The sequence below is a fragment of the Carya illinoinensis genome, chromosome 4, assembly GCF_018687715.1.
Source record: "Carya illinoinensis cultivar Pawnee chromosome 4, C.illinoinensisPawnee_v1, whole genome shotgun sequence".
NCBI lineage: Eukaryota > Viridiplantae > Streptophyta > Magnoliopsida > Fagales > Juglandaceae > Carya > Carya illinoinensis.
Window position 1 is genome coordinate 22,976,983 of NC_056755.1, and position 19,234 is coordinate 22,996,216.

The window sequence follows — 19,234 nt, forward strand, 5'->3', positions numbered from 1 at the left end:
GACATTGCGTTGAAAGAATTCTAGCGTAGTTTGCCTTAAACTAAAAACACTGATATATTTGTAAGATGGAGGGGTGTCCACATGGGCAAACCCCTCCCATGTCATAATGGGCCACAACATATGCTTCTGAATACAAGTGGCAATGACCTCTTTATTGCAGTGAATAAAGGCTAGCCTCCATATGAGATGCAAAGGGAGGGCTATAGTAACCCGCCCCCCCCCCCCCCCCCCCTCTTTCCCTCCCTCTCTCAAATAGTTCTCTGGTAATTCTAAAAAGTATAGAATCTCTATTTTATTTGTTCTTTCTTAAAAAAGTATTTATGCTGTGGATTTTTTTGAGTGTTACGTTAGTTTTTTCAACGTAGTATACTTTACCATCGAGAAGAGACGTTTGAGGCTTGCTGGATTATTTGTTCAAGCTTAATAGACTTCTGGAGCAACTCAACAAACTATACTTGAGGTATTCCGCAGTGTTTTCTAGTAGTATTAGAATTGGAAATCGGGCTCCATTTAAAGAGAGCAGGAGGAATATAAAAAAGACAAAAGAATTTGTTCCACATCACATGAAAAACATACCAAGAGAATCCATATAAAATGTAATTTCAGGATTCTATGTAATCTCACATAATATGCAATCTGATAGTACACTAACCAAGCTAAAGATATAGCAGCTGGATTTATGTAAAAAATTATAAAGATTGCTCCTAAAAAATGAAATGTGATTGTGTTGATACATAATCAGTACAGTTCCTCAAGGGCTAAAGTAACAAATGTTGACATGAATGTGAGACATCTACTCTAGGTCCCTAAACAAAAAATTGGTCTTAAACAAGTAAGAAGCAGTGTGTCAAAAGCGAGAATGTGAGGCATCTATCTTGAAGTAAGAAGCATCAAAAGTGAGAATACGAGACATCTACGTTGAAGTAAGAAGCAATGTGTCAAATGTTGATATAAATGTAAGGTGTGAGCGGGTAAAATAATGAGACCTAAGACTAGGCCTAGCCCACTAGGCTACCACTAGAGGACAAAAGGGAGAGGAGGGAGTCAGGAGGTAAGGGGGTAGGGGGTCAGAAGGTAGGTAAAGTGGGTCTGAAGGTAAGGTAAGAGGGATTAGAAGGTAAGGAGGTGTGTCAGGAGGTAGGGGATGTCAGGTTAAAGTAGGGAAAGTGAGAGACGGTCAGACACACAAAACAAGCTCTGCCTTGCCAATGTAGGGGGCACGCGGGAAAAGGGATTAGATAAAAAGGGGACGTCCAGACTACTGCCAAGGATCTTCTTCTACTTCTTCGACTTCTCCTTCAACCTTTGGAAAGGGAGTTCTAGCGAAGGTGTTTTTCTCCAGCAAATACATCCAAGATCACCATTGTACAATGAGAAATGAGAGGCTATGTGAGACTGTAAATAAGAATATTATAGTGGATTTCTCATCTTTAAACGCCTTGGATGTAGCATTATGTCGAACCACATAAATTTGTGTATTTATCTCTTTTTAATATCTCTGCATTTATTTTTCTTTCACTGCCATGGATGTACATACCAACATCGTACAACCGCTCTGGATGATTGCTAGGGGCACTAGACCATACTGATTAAGGCTCGAAAAGTTATAGCGGACTGGGAATGACTCACTTTTGCACATCAACAGTGGCGCTGTCTGTAGGATTTGATTCACTTTCTAAGTCAGAGGTGGGAGAAGGACAATTTTTCCAGTGCGTTGAATAAATCTCCGAATGAACGAATGAAGCCTTCTTCAGATAAGTACTCCCAACATTGCAGCTCTTATTTTTATTAATGACACCATAGGAAAGATCAGGTGAGCAAACTCTACAACACCCATGTAGTTGATAACTAGGGGCGTAAATTTTAACCACAAAATTGGACCATACCGAATTGAACCTGTGGGATTGGTTCGATTCGAAACCAGTTTCTAAAATGCCAAAACCGGCCGGAACAGGTCTGGTTCTGGTTCCATGATTTTTAGGATTGGACCGGTACGTTATAATATTTGACACCGAACACTTAGGTGCCTGGACATGACACTTGTAGCTCAAGTGATCGGGCCACTTACTTTTATGACTCAGGGGTATATTTTGTGCATGAGACACATGCACTAGAGGGCAAATACAGCACCCTTAAGTGCGCAGTGCCATGCACATACAAGTCATGCTTGGCATGCATAGTGCCATGCATGGCAACGTGACGGGTGCATGAAACATGCACTCGTGATCCCTTTGGGCCCACGCCATGGGCCCGCCAGAGGGAATCCTCGACCACCATGAAGGCCATTGATGTTCTCTGCTATGGCCATGGTGGTCGCTAGGGATAGTGGTGGCTCGAGAGGCTCATGGCGGCCAGCCATGGGCCCATCTGACCCTCCGCACTTGGGCTGCCAGAGGTTTATGTTCCCAACCAGGCAACCCCAGTTAATAAGGAGCGTGTCGGGCTCACCGTGGCTAGAAAGGTAGGCGCACAACCCCTAAATCCTAAGCTCTTTGCTGTTGTTGGTGGTCATTGCATGGCCCCCCGATAGTTTCTGTCCCAGTACACACATTCCCCATTGACGGGTACGTGAACATCGTGCGCTGCAGGTGGCAACAAGTGCACAATGCCGTGCAGTTGGGGCCACCCCCTTCCCACGACACCCATGTGTTGGCGAGATCACCACCAGGCACCGACCGACCTGTCAGCGGTTTCTTTTACTGATGATATGATCCACGGACCAAGCACCTTGGCCACTACGTGGTGGGCAACCACCTTTTGGCTCAAGGTCCTCCTTGATCACCCACCAAGTGGCAGACTCACCTCCTCTGCTCGGCTCCCCATTTTCCTGGAACCTCATCTGCTTGGACACACCTCCTCTACTCGGGAGTCATATGCTTGGGAGCCACCTGCTCAGGAGTTACCAGCTCGAGAGTTACGTGCTCGAGACAGACCCTCACAAGAACCAATACTTGGGAAAGGCCAACTGCTCAGGAAACTCTACTCAGGAAAGGCCTACAACTCGGGATGCCCAGGACTTACTCAGCTCGAAAAGTATGGCTCGGGAAGTCTAAGTCAGAGGTTAGAGCTTTAGTCAGAGTTGGGCTTCCTTAGAGTGGTTGACTTGCAGCGATGTGCATTGGAAGAGATGAATTGTTATGATGATGGCATCTTGTAGGCTAGAGGAGATAAACACACACAGAGAGATAGAGAGAGAATATTAGGAGATAGAGAGCGAAAGCAAAGAGCTGAGAAAAGTGATGAAGATTGAAAGATAAAAGCAAAGAGGCCAGGCTGGTGGAGGGAAAAGACTAAGATGTGTACAGACTTTTTATTAGGGTGGGCAAACGTTTTGATGGTACAACAGCAACAGGCTTATAAAATAAAACAACAGGCCTATGAAAATCAGAAATCATAGGAGAGAGAGAGAGAGAGAGAGAGAGAGAGAGAGAGAGAGAGAGAGAGAGAGAGAGAGAGAGAGAGGGAGGGAGGGAGAGAGGGAGAGAGAGAGAGAGTTAAAGCAACTAGCCTATAAGAAAAATTAAAGCACCAAGAGGTTTGTGCATCGCAGGAGTTTAGACTTCAGAATGTGAAAAGACAACACAGGTTGTCTAACATGGCATAAAGTAGCAACAACATAGTTCAAGAGTTTTGAATGCAAGAAGAAAAAATTGTTGGAGTCAGATTTGGAAGTCAGAGCAGATATCGGCTCCAACTCTGGCTCCGAAAATTTTTTTCAGAGAAACTCCAACTCCAATTTCTGAATTTTTTGACTTTGCTAGAAGTTTTGCCCACCCCTATTTAGTTCCCTTGCCCTCTTTTTGTTTGAGTGGCATTTCATGGCCGAATTGGACTGTCTAGCTTTTATAGTAGCAATTAAAGCCAAAACCTGATCTTCAAAACCAATACATGGGAGTCCTACACACATTTGAATCTCCTTGAGTTTAAGTAGAACTCAATTTGACGCTAAAGTCTGGTCTCTTAGTGGGATGGTTGACTTCAAAGGGGTAGGCTCATCCCTATCCTTGAATTCAATATTCATACCATCTGTTACTGCCACCTCCTTGTTATTGTGTTCATAGACTTGAGGCGTGAATATTACCAAAGTGCCAGCATAGGTTTGGGTATCTTGAATTCCCAATGTCTCATTATTGTCCTTCATCTACATCTCATTAACCTTTTGAGGTTCCCATGCAAACAGAGTAGCAGTAGGACTTCCCCTTGTGACAAAGAAGGTCGCCATTGAAGAAATATATCATCCATAATTTATTCTCCTTGATTTACTACCATCAATACCTTCTCCTTCATTGTTGCATTCCACGGTCTTAGTTTTCTATAAATAGCATAGTCGTTACTCATAGCTATATATTTCCTTTTTCTGCAAATAGCATAGTTGTTAGTCACAGTTGTATATTTCCTTTTTTTTTTTGCTCTTGTACATCTAGTTGATATGCTTCTCTGTAAACAATATTTAATGGATATACCATCCTTGCATGATGTAGGCTATTCTCCTTACATAATATCATTTCTAATAAGAGGTTTTCCAAATGGCTTCATCATCAGCAACCTCCTTGATCCCACTTGTGGATGAATCACTTCATTCAGTTTCCTCCAAAGCCAACCTTCTAGAAATCTTCATCAAACTAACCTCTTCAAATTACATGTTTTGGAAAGCACAAGTTGTCCCTATTTTGCATGGTCATGGACTTCTTGGCTACGTCAACAATGAAATCCTGTGTCCCTTATTTCACTGCTGAAAATGGGATGATTGTTAATCCCACTGCAACCAAATGGGTTCATATCGACCAGTTGATTCTTGGTTAGATCAACAATTGCCTCTCGGATGCACCTCTTTCATAGGTGATCAACAACGAAACTTTCCATGAAGTTTGGGAAGTTCTTGAAACGTTGTATGGTTGATATACGCATGACTGCATTCAGCAAATGAAGTCTAAATTTTAATCTCTTAACAAAGGCTATTCCTCGATGGAGGAATATCTTCACTGAGCCATGTCCTTGGCTCTTGCACTACGTGGTGCCCGAAAACCTATGGATGATGATTTCATTTTCTATATTCTCAAAGGATTGGGCTATAAGTTTGATCCCATTGTTGCTGCTCTCAATGCCTGCCACAACTTCCCTTCACTGGAAGCTGTGATTGGAAAACTACGTGACTTTGAGCTTCGGTTGTCTGCAGCTCATGAAATTAGTTATGCTAGTACCTTATATACAAACCATGTTGCATCCACTAAGAATAATAATCATGGCAATCATTCTTCACGTTCTCAAAAAAAATATAAAGACATCATGGGGGTGGTGATTATGCCCAAAAAATAATGTGGTAGTTATAGCACAAATTTAGGATGTCGATTCCATAGGGAGACAAATTAAAAGGATAGTAGGAGGAACAAAGAAACTAAAGAAAAATATTAAATGATTAATAAAGAACAAAAATTAATTTTAAATGCAAATTAAAGTAAAGCAAAGTTACTAATGGAAGAAGAAGTACTCAAATTTGATGAACAGTAGAACGTTGAGAATCCCTTGCACAAGTTTGATATTTTAATTATTATTAATTCATTGAATAACTCAATTGGGAACTCAAATCCAGAAATTTTCAATCGGAAGATGTAAATTTATAAACCAAACTTAAACCAAATGTAACCCTTTGAAAAATCATTCACCACTTTTAAAATACGTAAATTATTATCCCTATTGAGAAAATCCAACAACGACAATATACTTAGGGAGCAATATTGCAGCAAAGAACTAAATCAATACACATAAATAATTGATCTAAACATAATCAAAGAACCAATCTATTCAATAGAAAAAGCATGACTGAATCCATAAACAGAATAAATTCTATGATTATTCGAAAAAGAAAACATCAACAATAAATTGAGAATGATAAAACAAAAGAGTTTTGGTTACTCATCCCTAACCCTACTTAAGAATTTAGTTACTCATAAATATAATGAACAACAAAAATCTCTAGAGAAAAATAAAGCGAACGGCGACCATGGAAGTAATTTTCTTATCTCTTTAAATCTGGCTCTTGTGCCTCTCATTCTCTCGTATTTCGTGCTAATGATCTGCTTATATAGGGTAGAAAAAAAATCTTAATGTCTTCATAATTCCCATATAAAAAAATTGCCTAAATTTTAGGACTAATATTGGTAGCCATGTATGCGCTTCAAGAGTTTGAATTTGTAAATCCTTATTAGAGAAAAATTTATAGCCCTTTAAGATAGCTTTTTAACATATCAAGAATTGAATCAATCCAATATGTGAGTAAAATGTTATAGTCAAAATATTAAAATATGTCCAGGCTGTCTCCTAACAAATTTCGGACTTGGACTTCTTGTAGTTTCTTTTTGTGATTTTTTCTTTTCTTGATCCAAATTTCTCTCAAACCCCATGAAAGTCCTCATTTGAATTTGACTGGACTTTGACTTGCTCTTTTATAAATTCTAAAATTAAATATAAAAAACTACTTAGGAGTATCCCAACATAAATAGAAACTCAATTCAAGAATACACATTAATCCCTATGATTTATATTCACATTTTAGCATTTTAATCCAATGATAAGGTATTTAGAGTGCACTTTCACGCACTCATCGGGTGGCCAATCTCAACCTTGCAATCCCTCCTTCACGCTCCAAATCAAATATTTCTCGTAGCGGTGATCGAACCTTTGGACGTGGTGGATGAATTACTTGCTTTCGTTGTGGTGGTCCTAATCATAAGGCAGATACTTGCTGTGCCACTGATGAAGATGCCAAAAATTACAAACCTTTTCTCTCTATCCAAGCTGGTGACACCATGGAAGAACCATGGTTTCCAGATATTGGTGCGATTTAAAATATGGCTCCTACTATCAATGAGGCTCAAGGTATACAACATTATAAGGGCATCGACACTATGATGGTCGGTAATGGCACTGGTCTTCCAATCTCTGCAATAGGTCATTTTTCTATTTCAAACACCTCACTTTCCATAAACAATGCTCTTATTGTTCCTGAAATTAAAAAGAAACTCATTTCAGTTTCTCAATTCACTACTAATAATCGATGTTGTTTTTTCTTATATCCATGAGACTTCTTGATCAAGGACCTGGCAATGAATCGGGTGACGTTTAAAGGCTTGGTTGAAAATGGCTTATATACATTGTGTGTCAAATCTCCGTGTTCTTCCCCTGTTGTATTTCACACTACAAAAGTGTCGGGTACAATGTGGCATGCACGTTTGAGTCATCCTTATTCAAGAACTCTACATCCTTTGTTTTAATCCTTACATGTTTAAAATAAAAACATTAGTTTTTGTGAAAGTTGCTTACTTGAAAAATCAACAAAATTGCCTTTTTCTTCTCACAGTGTGTATGCTCCAACATTTCTTCACACTTTTGATATGGATGTATGGGGACCAAGTCCAATCACTTCTTTTGATGGGTTTCGATTTTATTTGGTTATTATTGACAATTTTTCTCATTACATTCGGATTTTTCCTATGACAAATAAATCAAATGTCACTTAACTCCTCCCTCAGTTTTTTAAAATGTTGGAAACACAATTTCACACCTATGTCAAAAAATAATCAAGGTGATGTTGGTGGTGAGTTTGTAAACTAGTCTTTAAAAGACTACTTTGATACTAAAGGTCTTATTCATCAACTTTTGTCCCAAAACTCCTGAACAAAATGGCTTGGCCAAATGTCGTCATTGTCATATTGTTGAAACCGCTCTTACTCTCATGGCCCATTCCTCTTTAACACCAGAATTTTGGACTGTCGCTTTCACCACCTCAGTTTATCTCATTTATTGATTACCTACACTTGTTCTTAGTGGCAACTCTCCATATGAAATTGTTTTTCACTCACCACCCTCCTACAATCACCTACAAGCATTTGGTTGTGCTTGTTATCCATACCTCACTCTCTTTGGTTGCTCCAAACTTGAATTTAAATCTACACATTGTGTGTTCCTTTGATACTAACCCAATCACAAGGGTTACTGTTGCTTGAACGTTACTGTTGCTTGAACCCTCTCTCAGGTCGCATTTACATCTCTTGACATGTTATTTTTTATGAAAACAATTATTCGTTTTTTCTAAAAAATCTATGACTCAACCTTCCTTGCAACTCTTCTGAGTTCAGCCCCTACACATGGGTCTTCACAACTCTGCTATTCAGCAAGTTGTTTCTATTCCATCTGGGCCCCCGCCATCCTCTTCGGTCCCTTTAGCTCTGCCCAACATAAACCGTCCCACTCAACCTCCTACAACATCACCTAAATGTCTACCCCCTTTTGGATCAGTTCGGTCCTCTAGTGGCCTAGGCCCCACTCGGACTCACCGAATGGTTACAAGAAATTAAGATGGCACAAGAAGGCCCAAGTACTCTTCTCTACTCGCCATCCTTTACCCAATTGTTTTGTGGCTGATTTAGCAGCCCAGATCCTATAAACAAGCTCTCAAGGATCCAACGTGGAAACAAGCAATGCCATTGAAAATAAATGCTCTCATGCCAACAATACATAGACCTTGGTTCCGAAAATAGAGGATATGCACTTAGTGAGTAGTAAGTGGATTTTCAAAATTAAAACTCAGGTCAATGGATCCATTGAACATTATAAGGCCTACCTTGTTGCTAGAGGCTTTACACAAATGCATGGCTTGACTATGATGAAACTTTTAATCCAATTGTTAAGCCTAATACAATTTGTCTCATTTTTACATTGGCTCTTTCTAATAATTGGTCACTGAAATAGTTGGACGTGAGTAACACATTTTTACATGGTGAAACTACAAGAGAAAGTTTTTCTAACTCAACCAACAGGTTTTGAGGATCCCAATCATCCAGATCATGTTTGTTGTCGACACAAAGCTCTCTATGGTCTAAAACAAGCTCTCTGGGCTTGGTACATGAAGTTAAGTTCTTGCATTCAAAAAATGGGGTTTCAAAGATGTCCCTATGATATATCATTGTTTTTCGGTCGTCAAGGCATTGATATTATTTTTCTCTTGATTTATGATGATGATATTATCATCACCAGATCTTCTGCCACTTCAATTGATAATTTTTTGTCTCATATGTCCATTGTGTTTCATATGAAGGATCCAAGTGCCTTGCATTATTTTCTTGGTCTACAGATTACTTGAGACAACAATTCTCTCAGACTTTGACAGACATGTTACTTGCTTTCCTTACTGCAGCAATTTGGCCTTGAAGTTAGCAAGCCTGTTTCCACTCCTATCACCTTTGGTCTTCAATCTTCTGCATCTAATGGAGCCCCTCTCATAGATGCTACTTTATATTGCCAAATGGTTGGCTCATTTCAATACCTCACACTCAAAAGATCGGATATCCAATATGCAGTGCACTATGTTTGTCAATACATGCAAGCACCATGTACCTCTCATCTTGTGGCAGTGAAACAAATTTTCAGATATTTAAAAGGCACCGTCAATCTTGAACTACATTTTTTCAATAGTCCACTCACATCCCTTACTAGCTAGTGTGATGTCGATTGGGTAAGGTAAGGGAAGACCATCACTCCACCTTTGGTTTCGCCATTTTCATGGGTCCAAATCTTTTGTCATGGGGAGCAAAGAAAAAAGCTACGATATCATGCTCCACAACCGAAGCCGAGTATTGATCATTAGCCTCCACTACCGTTGAACTCATGTGGTACATTCACTTACTTAAGGATCCCGATTACTAGTTGTCATCTCCTACCCTCCACGCTGACAATAAAAGTGCACTGAATATTGCTAAGAGTCTATTTTTCCATTATCGAACAAAGGATATTGAAATTGATTCACTTTGCTCGTGAACAAGTTGCCCGTGGTGATATATCGCTCGCTCATGTCGCCAAAGAAGATTGAGTTGCCAATATTTTCACCAAGCCTTTGTGTGGTTCGAAATTCACACCTAATCAGGGAAAACTCATAGTTGGACCAATCGCACCTTGAGTTTGAGGGGGAATAAAGAAATATATCATCCATAATTTGTTTTCTGTGATTGTAGCATTCCACGGTCTTAGTTTTCTATAAATAGCATAGCCGTTACTCATTGCTGTATATTTCCTATTTCTATAAATAGCATAGCCATTAGTCACAACTATATATTCCCTTTTTCTATTCTTGTATAGCTACTCGATATGCTCCTCTGTAAACAATATTTAACGGATATACCAACCCTGCATGATGTAGGCTATTCTCCTTAGAGCCATATCATTCCTCCTCTCTTCCTCTGCGCGAGAGCCACTCCCACATTGGAAATGAGCTTTCTCGGCTTCTAACACCATCGATGACATCAACTCTAGCAAGTTGCCGTCTAGTGACCCACCCATTATATCACCTGCTCCTGATGATGGGTTTTGTGTGAGCATCGACTCCTTCTGGCTCTCTTCCACTTCTGGTATCCATTCTCAGCTTCTAACTCCATCGGCAGCTTCAATGCTGGCAGCCCATTGTCAAGGGTTCCTCACACCATATCGCCTGCTTCCAGCAATGAGTTCTATGCAGTTGCCAACCTGTGATTGGAAGTTGTAGGTGTGTCTTTGCCGATAATGGAAATGAGGGATACATGGAACATTAGATTCAGATTCTCCTCAATTTTCTGATCGAATTAACCAGCATTGAGAGGTATTACATGGGCTATGTCTGTCTTTATTTATAAAATATCATAAAGCAAAGTACCGGCCCCAGTACATTTTAGCTGGAACTGATGTGCTTCCACAAGATATATGATTAAAATAGATGCGACTCTTTTCAATGGTTCATGTTTTACAAGATGGATTCTCTCCAAAATTGGAGCTCCCGTAACCATAACATGAAAGAGGAAATTATTTGGAAGAGAACGCAATAATGCCTCTTTTATTTCGTCCTTTCCTACTTCATAAAGAGATGGGAAAGGAGGTTGCACAAAACACAATGGTGTGTTTTGCCTCGGTACATCAAACGTACCCTAAAGAATTCCACTCCTGCAACAAGTGACTAAGCAGATTTGGTGATCTCGTGGATGGCATTAGCCAAATATCCAACATTTCCGGTAGTAACACCAGCCATACTGCGAATAAAAGTGTATGTATTGTTCACATGTTAGCAAGTCCCATTTTTGAGCTATTATGTACAAGAAAGTTGATTGTAGGACGCATTACCTGATACGACCATTTCGAGTCATGTAGATATGAAACTCTTTTGTCAAACTATCAACTTGTTCTGGTGTCATTCCACTATAACAGAACATACCAATCTGTTTACATGGACTTGAATTATTAGATATAACAACTTCAGCAAATGGGTCAAACTGGAGAGGAAAAAATGGACAGGCAACATAGATTGATTTCAAATCTGACAAATTTCAAGTACCTGATTAGTGATGTGCTCCCAAGATAAAGGTGACCCCAACTTCTCAAGATTTTCTCGTAGAGCTGTTCGCATTCCAATGATGCGATCTGCCATAACCTGGAAAAGATGAGGAAAAAATGAGAATGATAACCAAATACATATAAGAAATAATCCTGGTGGTTTAATCTACATAATCTGGAGAAAAATGTCCATGATGGAATTTTTTTCAAATATGATCAAACAAGATTGTCTTGTGGTAAATAGTTCATATTATTTTGTTAGAGTTTCTTTTTTTTCTTTTCTTTTTTTTTTTTTAAAAAAAAAAGAAAAAATAAATAAATAAAAGAAATCAGAAGCCAACATCCACAGATTGTTATTAAATTATAAAGGAATTTTGGTAGACCAAGAAGCCCTAAATTTCAGTAATGACATCTCTATTTATTGTACATAAGCGGTTTTATGTACAACCTTGAAAACAACAGTGCACTATTATTCTATGAGATATAAAATGAAGAAACTAAATAAACCAATAGAAAGGCAAAGAATTGTACTGCAGTAATTTACCTTAACTTCTTTGAGCCATAACTTCTTCAACTCTGGATCACTAAGAATAATTGAAACTATTAGCGCACCGTGAAGAGGAGGATTACTATACATGGGTCTGGCCAGTAGCTGCAACTGACTTTTCACAGCCACAGCTTGCTTTTCATCTTCACAAAGCACACTGCAAAGCATAGTAAAGTATGAGAGATTTCTTCCTTTCTGAATTCACTTGAAAAACAACCAAGAAATCTGTGGATATGTTGCATAAATTACCTAGTGAACAACAGGAAGTAATGTCCAATATGCTAATTCGAAAACAATGGACATGGCAGAATAAATGAAATAAAAAACTCTTATCTCTCATATTTTTTTTATTGGCACCAGGTGTTCAAGAACAAAATCTCGACTAATCCCGGAGGTGCACATGCCCTTGGCAAGGACCAAAATTCCCTTATATAAGTATTTTCTTATTTCCTTACATTTTCATTTTTATTTTTTATTTGTAGGTTTAAAAGCTTGCTGAAGCAAGATCCATTATCACAATATTACACGTTTCATAAATATTAAACCCAACATCTCCTACCTCTGCATACTTCTTAAAAAAAAAAGCATCTCCTACCTCGGTAAACCTTTTTTCTCACAAGCAGATGATAGGGAACCAAACTAGTATCTAGTGCCCAAGTGCCAGAAAAGAAAGTCTCCAATCTATATATTCATGTGACTATTGATACAGATATGAAGCCTAGGGGGGTCTAGCACTGCTGCTTGGGCCAGATGCATGACCAATGAAATTACAAACTATTAAGTTCATTTATCAAAAGGTTCAAAATACTGAGCGCTCACTAAAACAAGTTACATTAGTTTTTTATGCCGTTTATATCATTGAAATACAGGCCAGGTGAGACGAAAAGTAAAATCCAACATTAGTGCATATGAAGAGAAAAAAGATTCAACCAGCATTTCCATATCATTTAATATTCTCTGCCTAGTTCTACCACCTTTGTTATGCAATTCTGTTATTTTAGATGAGATTTTTTATGACTTTGCATTTTAATAGTCAGAATGGTAGTTTTTCACCATCAAACATCAAGAATTTGAAGTTCTCTATACCCTTATCATCGGAGCATCTTGTGGATTGTGGAAAACACAAGACCCCACATTTCCCTTTAATGGTGACCAAATTAGAGCTCCAGGTTTTCTGCCAGTAAATGACAATAGAGCATATAATTTCTTGCAATTCCAGTAAAAGAGGTAATACCAGATGTCCAATAAACTTTCCAAACTTAATTCAAAGTGATAATTGAGATTAAGTCATCCAGTTTGCCTATAATTCTAAACGAAGCAATTAAGCTGACTTTTGAGGGGAAGGCTCAACTTCTAAAACAATTGGATCCGTGCACAAATATGGAAGACATAAAATTCTAATTTTACCGTCCATTTTGGCCCCAAAATTCATGCTTAACACCGATTATCAAATTTATGCATATGATGAAAAAATTTAATTAGTTTAAACATCAATAACTAACCTGCAGGTCATCAAACTATAGTAATATGGGTGAATAATGTCCATGCTCTATGTTAAACCAGGCAAATTGTTAAAAGTAGGAGCAATAAATAAACCTGCATTCAGAAGATAAATGATGATTACCTCAGGCATCCTACTCGCTGGCCATAGAGTCCCATATTTTTTGCATAGGATTGAGCAATTCCAATTAGATGTCTATCCTCAAGAAAAATCCTGATGGACTTTGCATCTCTCTCTGGATCACCACTAGCAAAACCTTGGTAAGCCATGTCAAAGAAGGGAAAATGACCCTTTGCCTGAAAATGATCGTAATGCTCAGTAAGCAATGAAGGAATACTGAAAATTTAGGAATCTGAGGGACACCTTATTACTAATATGACAATGAAATGCTTACCTTGAACTGGTATGAGATCTCTCTCCATTGATCCTCTGAAGGATCCACTCCAGTAGGATTATGAGCACAAGCATGAAGTAGGAAGAATGAGCCATTTGGTGCATTCTAAATCCATTTTTAAAGGACAATGAATAAGGCTGTTTGTCAGCAATCAAGGTATGAAAACAATGGCCAGGGAAATAAAAACATGGAATGGCAATGGGGTAAAAATTACTTGGTGCAATTTTGGGTACAAAGAAATGTTCAAAACTCTTCAAGATATTTCAAAAAACAAAATTCAACTTCTTTTTCTAAAATAGAAAAATCAATGGAAAACCTGTTTGAAATATTTTGAAAATTCTTGAACATGTCTTTGTACCCCAAAATGTTTTTAACTTCAATCCAAACATCTTTAAATCTCAGAAAAAAAAACTCTATCCCTCCAATCACTTTTGGTCCATTCATTTGCCAAAGTTTCTGAACAAAGTAAAAAACAAAAACAACATTCCTTAGAAAATAACCTTAAAAAACTATATTCAAATAACATTTTAAATCTACCTATTCACTTTCACAAACCACAACACAAAACATATTTCAAAAATCTTTTATCCAAAATTTCCCATCTACATTCACAGAACCAATAAGGTGGAGTTTGCAGATGATCGCGATAAGCAACGTGTTCTTCGGGAGGGACCATGGTCGTTTGATCGAAATTTGGTTCTCATGAAATGCTTGGAGGGGGATCGACAGGTGACGAAAATAAGGCTGTTTGAAGCATCGTTTTTGGATCAGAATGTATGAGATGCCGTTAAATGCCATGGATAAGTTTACATCATTTTTCCATAGTAATGTCAAGCCACCACTTCTCCCTTCACTAGGTACTGTAAAACAGCAGCCAAAACCCATACTAACACGAATTCTTTCCATTTTCCAACTGCTCATTTTTGTTTCCATTAAGAAAAGAACTTCAGGATCTTCCCTTCTGACCAATCATCTCAAAACTTTTTTTTTCAAAAAATATCAAACATTCTCAAAATTTTACTTATCCAAACAAGCATAAGGTGGTTGTGAAATAGATTTTTCATGATTACCTTTATATCATCCATCAATGCTGCAAAATCTAACCCTCGTGACTCCGGGTGATAGTAATGGAAGGTCCTCTGAGGTACCTGAGCATCTCTCCAAATGTTATGGTGGCTGTGAAAAATCTCTCATTAGAGCACATAGAACACAACTAATAAAAATAGAAAGGGACAGGAAATAAGCTTCAATATATGACCCATGACACTCACTTGGCCCAGGTAGGGACTGGTATGTAAATTTGTGAGTCAGGACGAAAACGCTTTTGAAAGTCTGCAAAAAGTCGGCATGCACCAGTGCCAGAGAGAGATTGTACTGCTGCTATCCTTTTATCTTTGATAAACTCAGAATCCTCCCCATAGGCCAGTTTCAATGTTTCTTCGACCATCTTCACGCTCCCTCCCATTGGAAGATACTCCCTAGTTGAAAGAAAGTTGAGATTGAGCATGAAGCAGTGCAACTATTTGATGATTTTCAAGTGGACCCAGGAAAAGAAAAACTAGCTGTGGCTGACAATGTAAGAACATTTTGAGGTAAAGTTTAGGTTTAGGGAAATAAACTGTAGATGATGAAATTCCTATACCTGACAAAATCCAGTAGAGTAAAAGAAAACATTTATAAGGATCTTGCCATCTTGGGCACTATCAAAAGGATCTTGGGCACTATAATAAATTTTGTTTGGTGGTGCATGGTTGAATAGTATTTTAGATCCCATGATATAGAAATTTCTAAACCAAATCCAGCAACAGGAAAGTCAGTACATATTGATGCTATCTGGCAGCAAATAAAGATCTATCATCATGGCCAGGCTCAGTAGAATCTGCTTTCAAATCTGAACAGCGCAGTATCATCTACCATTGCTGCCCATTGTTAACACCTACTAAATTCACCAGATTAATTACCAAAAAAGTGTTATGTATAACTGCTAGTTTTACCAGTTCCATACAATAGTAAATTTCATGGGTGCTAGATCGAATATAATCATGACCACTAAAAAAAATATAAGAAAGAAAGAAAGAAAGAAAAAGAAGATAAAACAAAAAATAAATGAAGAAGAAGAATCTATAGCCACTAGCAAAAACTGAAAAAAGAAAAAGAAAAGAATCAAATTGGTTAGTGGAGGATAAAAAGGTAAAGCTCACGGACCACCATAAAAGTTGCAAGTTGTAGGAAACATAGATCTCACAATTCCCTCACATAGATCAACACATGAAAATACTAATCATACAACTACCGTACCACATTAACAGGGAATGGCATTGCGGATTATGAAGTACAGAGTGTAAATTTATAAAACATAATAATTGACAGGAAATGCAAGCGTAACAAATTGCGTCGGTTGATAAGAAAATAACACTCACATATTTAAGTTTCCAGCGATCCTTCGCTCTGCTTCTCTAACGCATTCAAGAACAACTGGCTTTCCGTTGTCGTCTCGGTAAGCACCCTTTTAGTTTATACATAATACGGACAACAAAAGTAGAGAATTAGAAGGTGAATCCACTAAATAGTAAATAACACAACTTGATCAAAGTCATTGATGCTCTATTCCGTTACAGATAAATTGAGAGAATGAAATTTTATCTCCGGGGACCGAGGAAGCTGTGATCTTCACAAAACAGACGAAAACCATAAATTTAAATTTATTTCATATCTTTGGAAATAACATAAAACAAGCAAAAGAAAAAGAACGAGCAAGCGGAAATAACAAAAACAAGCGAAAAACAAAGAAAAAAACTGGCAAACTAAAACCAAAAATGTGTCCTTAATTTTCCATATTTTATACAGAGTTCTCTAAATAACCGAAAACGGAGAGACTAGAAAAATTAACCACCGCAAGTGAATTTCAATCAGTTGATCTCTTTGTAAGAAAAGAAATTGAAACCGAAGAAACACAAGAAATAGAGCATTCTTTTCGTTAAGATCTCAGTTTTACATGAAGACGGCCACGAAGCACTTGAACCTGCGATTTCAGTCTAAAATCTTCGGATATCGAGACGAATAAAACAGTTTCGCTATTATTGTCCAAACAAACAGAAAGGAACTTACAACTCCGACATTGACTTTGTTCGGGCTGGGATCGGCCAGGAAAGCCTCCGTAACGCCGAGTATCGGATCCTTGGGTGCCGGCTCCACGCTCTGCCACCATGTAGACATCCACCTCGCTCCCAAATCAGAGCTCAACCTCCTGGCACGACCGGACATCACAGCCCGAAACGTCATCGTTTCTCTATTTGCGTGATTGTGTAGGGAGAGAGCTGAAAATTTTGAAAAGCAGTGCCGAGCTAACGAGACGAACACAAAAAAATGAGAAATTTTGCATCAACGGTATTCAGCTGCGTCACGACGCTGTGTTGGCTGTATGAAATTACCATGTTACCCTCAACGTGTTCTTTTTTGATTTGGCGACGTCCTCGAACCTTTGACGTGCGTAAAGCTTATTCATGCAGTAGCAGTATTGTAGCTGACAAATTAAATATTCTCGCTTTTGTCAAAAAATAAAAATGATTCTCTAAACTAACAAATTCACTGTTTTTTCCTCTCACGATGTCTTGTCTTCGGGAAAGTCTTTTCACCGCGGAGTATGAGAGTAATTTCTTCTGTAAGTTTAGTTTATTCGATCTAATTTTCTAGGAATATTTTAATAGATGATGATGATGATGATCTATTAAATAAAGAATAATTTTATTTGTTATTTTTACATGTCATATATTATATTTATTTTAATTTTTTTTATAAATTATATAAAATATATGAATGATAAATAGAATAATTCAATTAATTTAATAAAAATAAAATAAAATATTAAAATATATAATATGAATAATGGGCAGCAATTCTTTTAAATAAATAACAAAAATTGTCCATCATTAAGCACTAGTACTAGTAATGGTATAGGCAAACACCATTACAAAATAATATTTAACTTACAATCATATTAAATCTGCTGCATTTAAATAGTTAAATATAAATTTTTTACTTACAAGCTACATGTTTCTACATATTTGAATAGGTACTGCTCACCCTTTATTAATTATTTTATCATTTATTTTTCTCTCCTCCCACTTTCTCTCTCCCTTTTTAAAGGCAAAACAATAATCTAGTTTAATATTAAATTATTAATTAACAATATAATCGGTATAGTTGTAAAATATAAAAAAAATAGATGAAAATTATTATTATTAAATAATAATATTTTATTATTATTTTGACTAATAAATAGATAATCTAATATGAGAATCTCTTTTAAATGTAAAGGCCAAAGATAAAATATTTTAGTTAAATCTTACCTTTACTTTCTTTCCTTACACCATTGCTAATGCTTTTTTTTTTTTAATTGATTAATTAATTTATTTCTTTTCGGGATAACCTACACCATTGCTAATGCTTGAAGTGGAACGGGATAAGGTATTCAAGTAGATAAGGAATCAAAACTCCAAATAAATGTAGCTAGCTAGCCTCTTTTTGGATTCGCTTATATATGTGATCTCGTTCTTGGTGTTATGCATGCAAAAGTTCAAAAAAATTGGTGGAAACTATGGAAGGCATGGATATGGAGGAAGATAACTCTGGTTGGGGGGAATTTTCAAGAATCCATGTACATGAGCTAGATGTAATGAAACATCTTCCGATGGGTACGTAAGAAGAACTTAACAGAAAGAGACTCAGGGAGTCTGGGTCGAGTATGATCAACGACTTTTTAACTTCTGTTACTGTTATGGGTGCGTTGGACATGTTGATTGTGACTGTATTTTATGGAAAGTAATCGGAAAGTTTATTTGAAAGAATGGTTCTCTTACGGCTCATGGATGAGGGCTGAACAATTACATTTCCCTGCAGAGGGGGAGGGATATTCCAGGCAGAAATCAGGAGAACTCTTGAAAAAATTCTTCATGAAGTTAAAGATATAGGAACCTAGGAGGAGATAACAGTACTTGTAGTTCATGTGAAAAAAATAGGCAGTTATTTATGAAGAAGACAATAACCAACGCCAGTTAGTTTTCAAACGAGGCTAAACTATGCGAGATGAATAGTGCCGTTTTGGAAAGGTACACTCTTGGTCTTAGAGAGTGATTTTTTGGTCAGTTTTTTCCGACGTTATGGACACACATACACATTAAAGATTATTTGACTTTTATTAAATATGTAGATGTCTGTATTGAATTGATATTGTTAAATGCATATACATATTGATTAGAATGTTGTCCCAAGACTTGATGCTTATTAATTGAGAATATGGGTCCTCTATTCATTGCACCATCATGTTTGAATTCATGTGGTTTTTTTTTTTTTTTAATTAAAAATGATAGAGATTACATTGATAATTTGTTGTGTTCATGTGTAATATATATTTATTTTTATGTGGATGGGTAAAGTGTAG

General features: G+C 37.3%; 1 protein-coding gene across 1 annotated transcript; it reads right to left on the minus strand.

Annotated features, from left to right (window-relative positions):
• Nucleotides 1–10,620: 10,620 nt before the first annotated feature.
• LOC122308160 (aspartate aminotransferase, mitochondrial-like) lies at nucleotides 10,621–17,162 on the minus strand. The gene is made up of 10 exons (XM_043121344.1): nucleotides 16,903–17,162; nucleotides 16,215–16,300; nucleotides 15,066–15,272; nucleotides 14,865–14,970; nucleotides 13,795–13,899; nucleotides 13,524–13,696; nucleotides 11,897–12,056; nucleotides 11,354–11,449; nucleotides 11,143–11,237; nucleotides 10,621–11,051 (listed from the first exon to the last, which is right to left on the minus strand). The coding sequence occupies exons 1-10, from the start codon at nucleotides 17,074–17,076 to the stop codon at nucleotides 10,979–10,981; spliced, it is 1,275 nt and encodes a 424-aa protein (XP_042977278.1). The 5' UTR covers nucleotides 17,077–17,162; the 3' UTR covers nucleotides 10,621–10,978.
• Nucleotides 17,163–19,234: the final 2,072 nt, after the last annotated feature.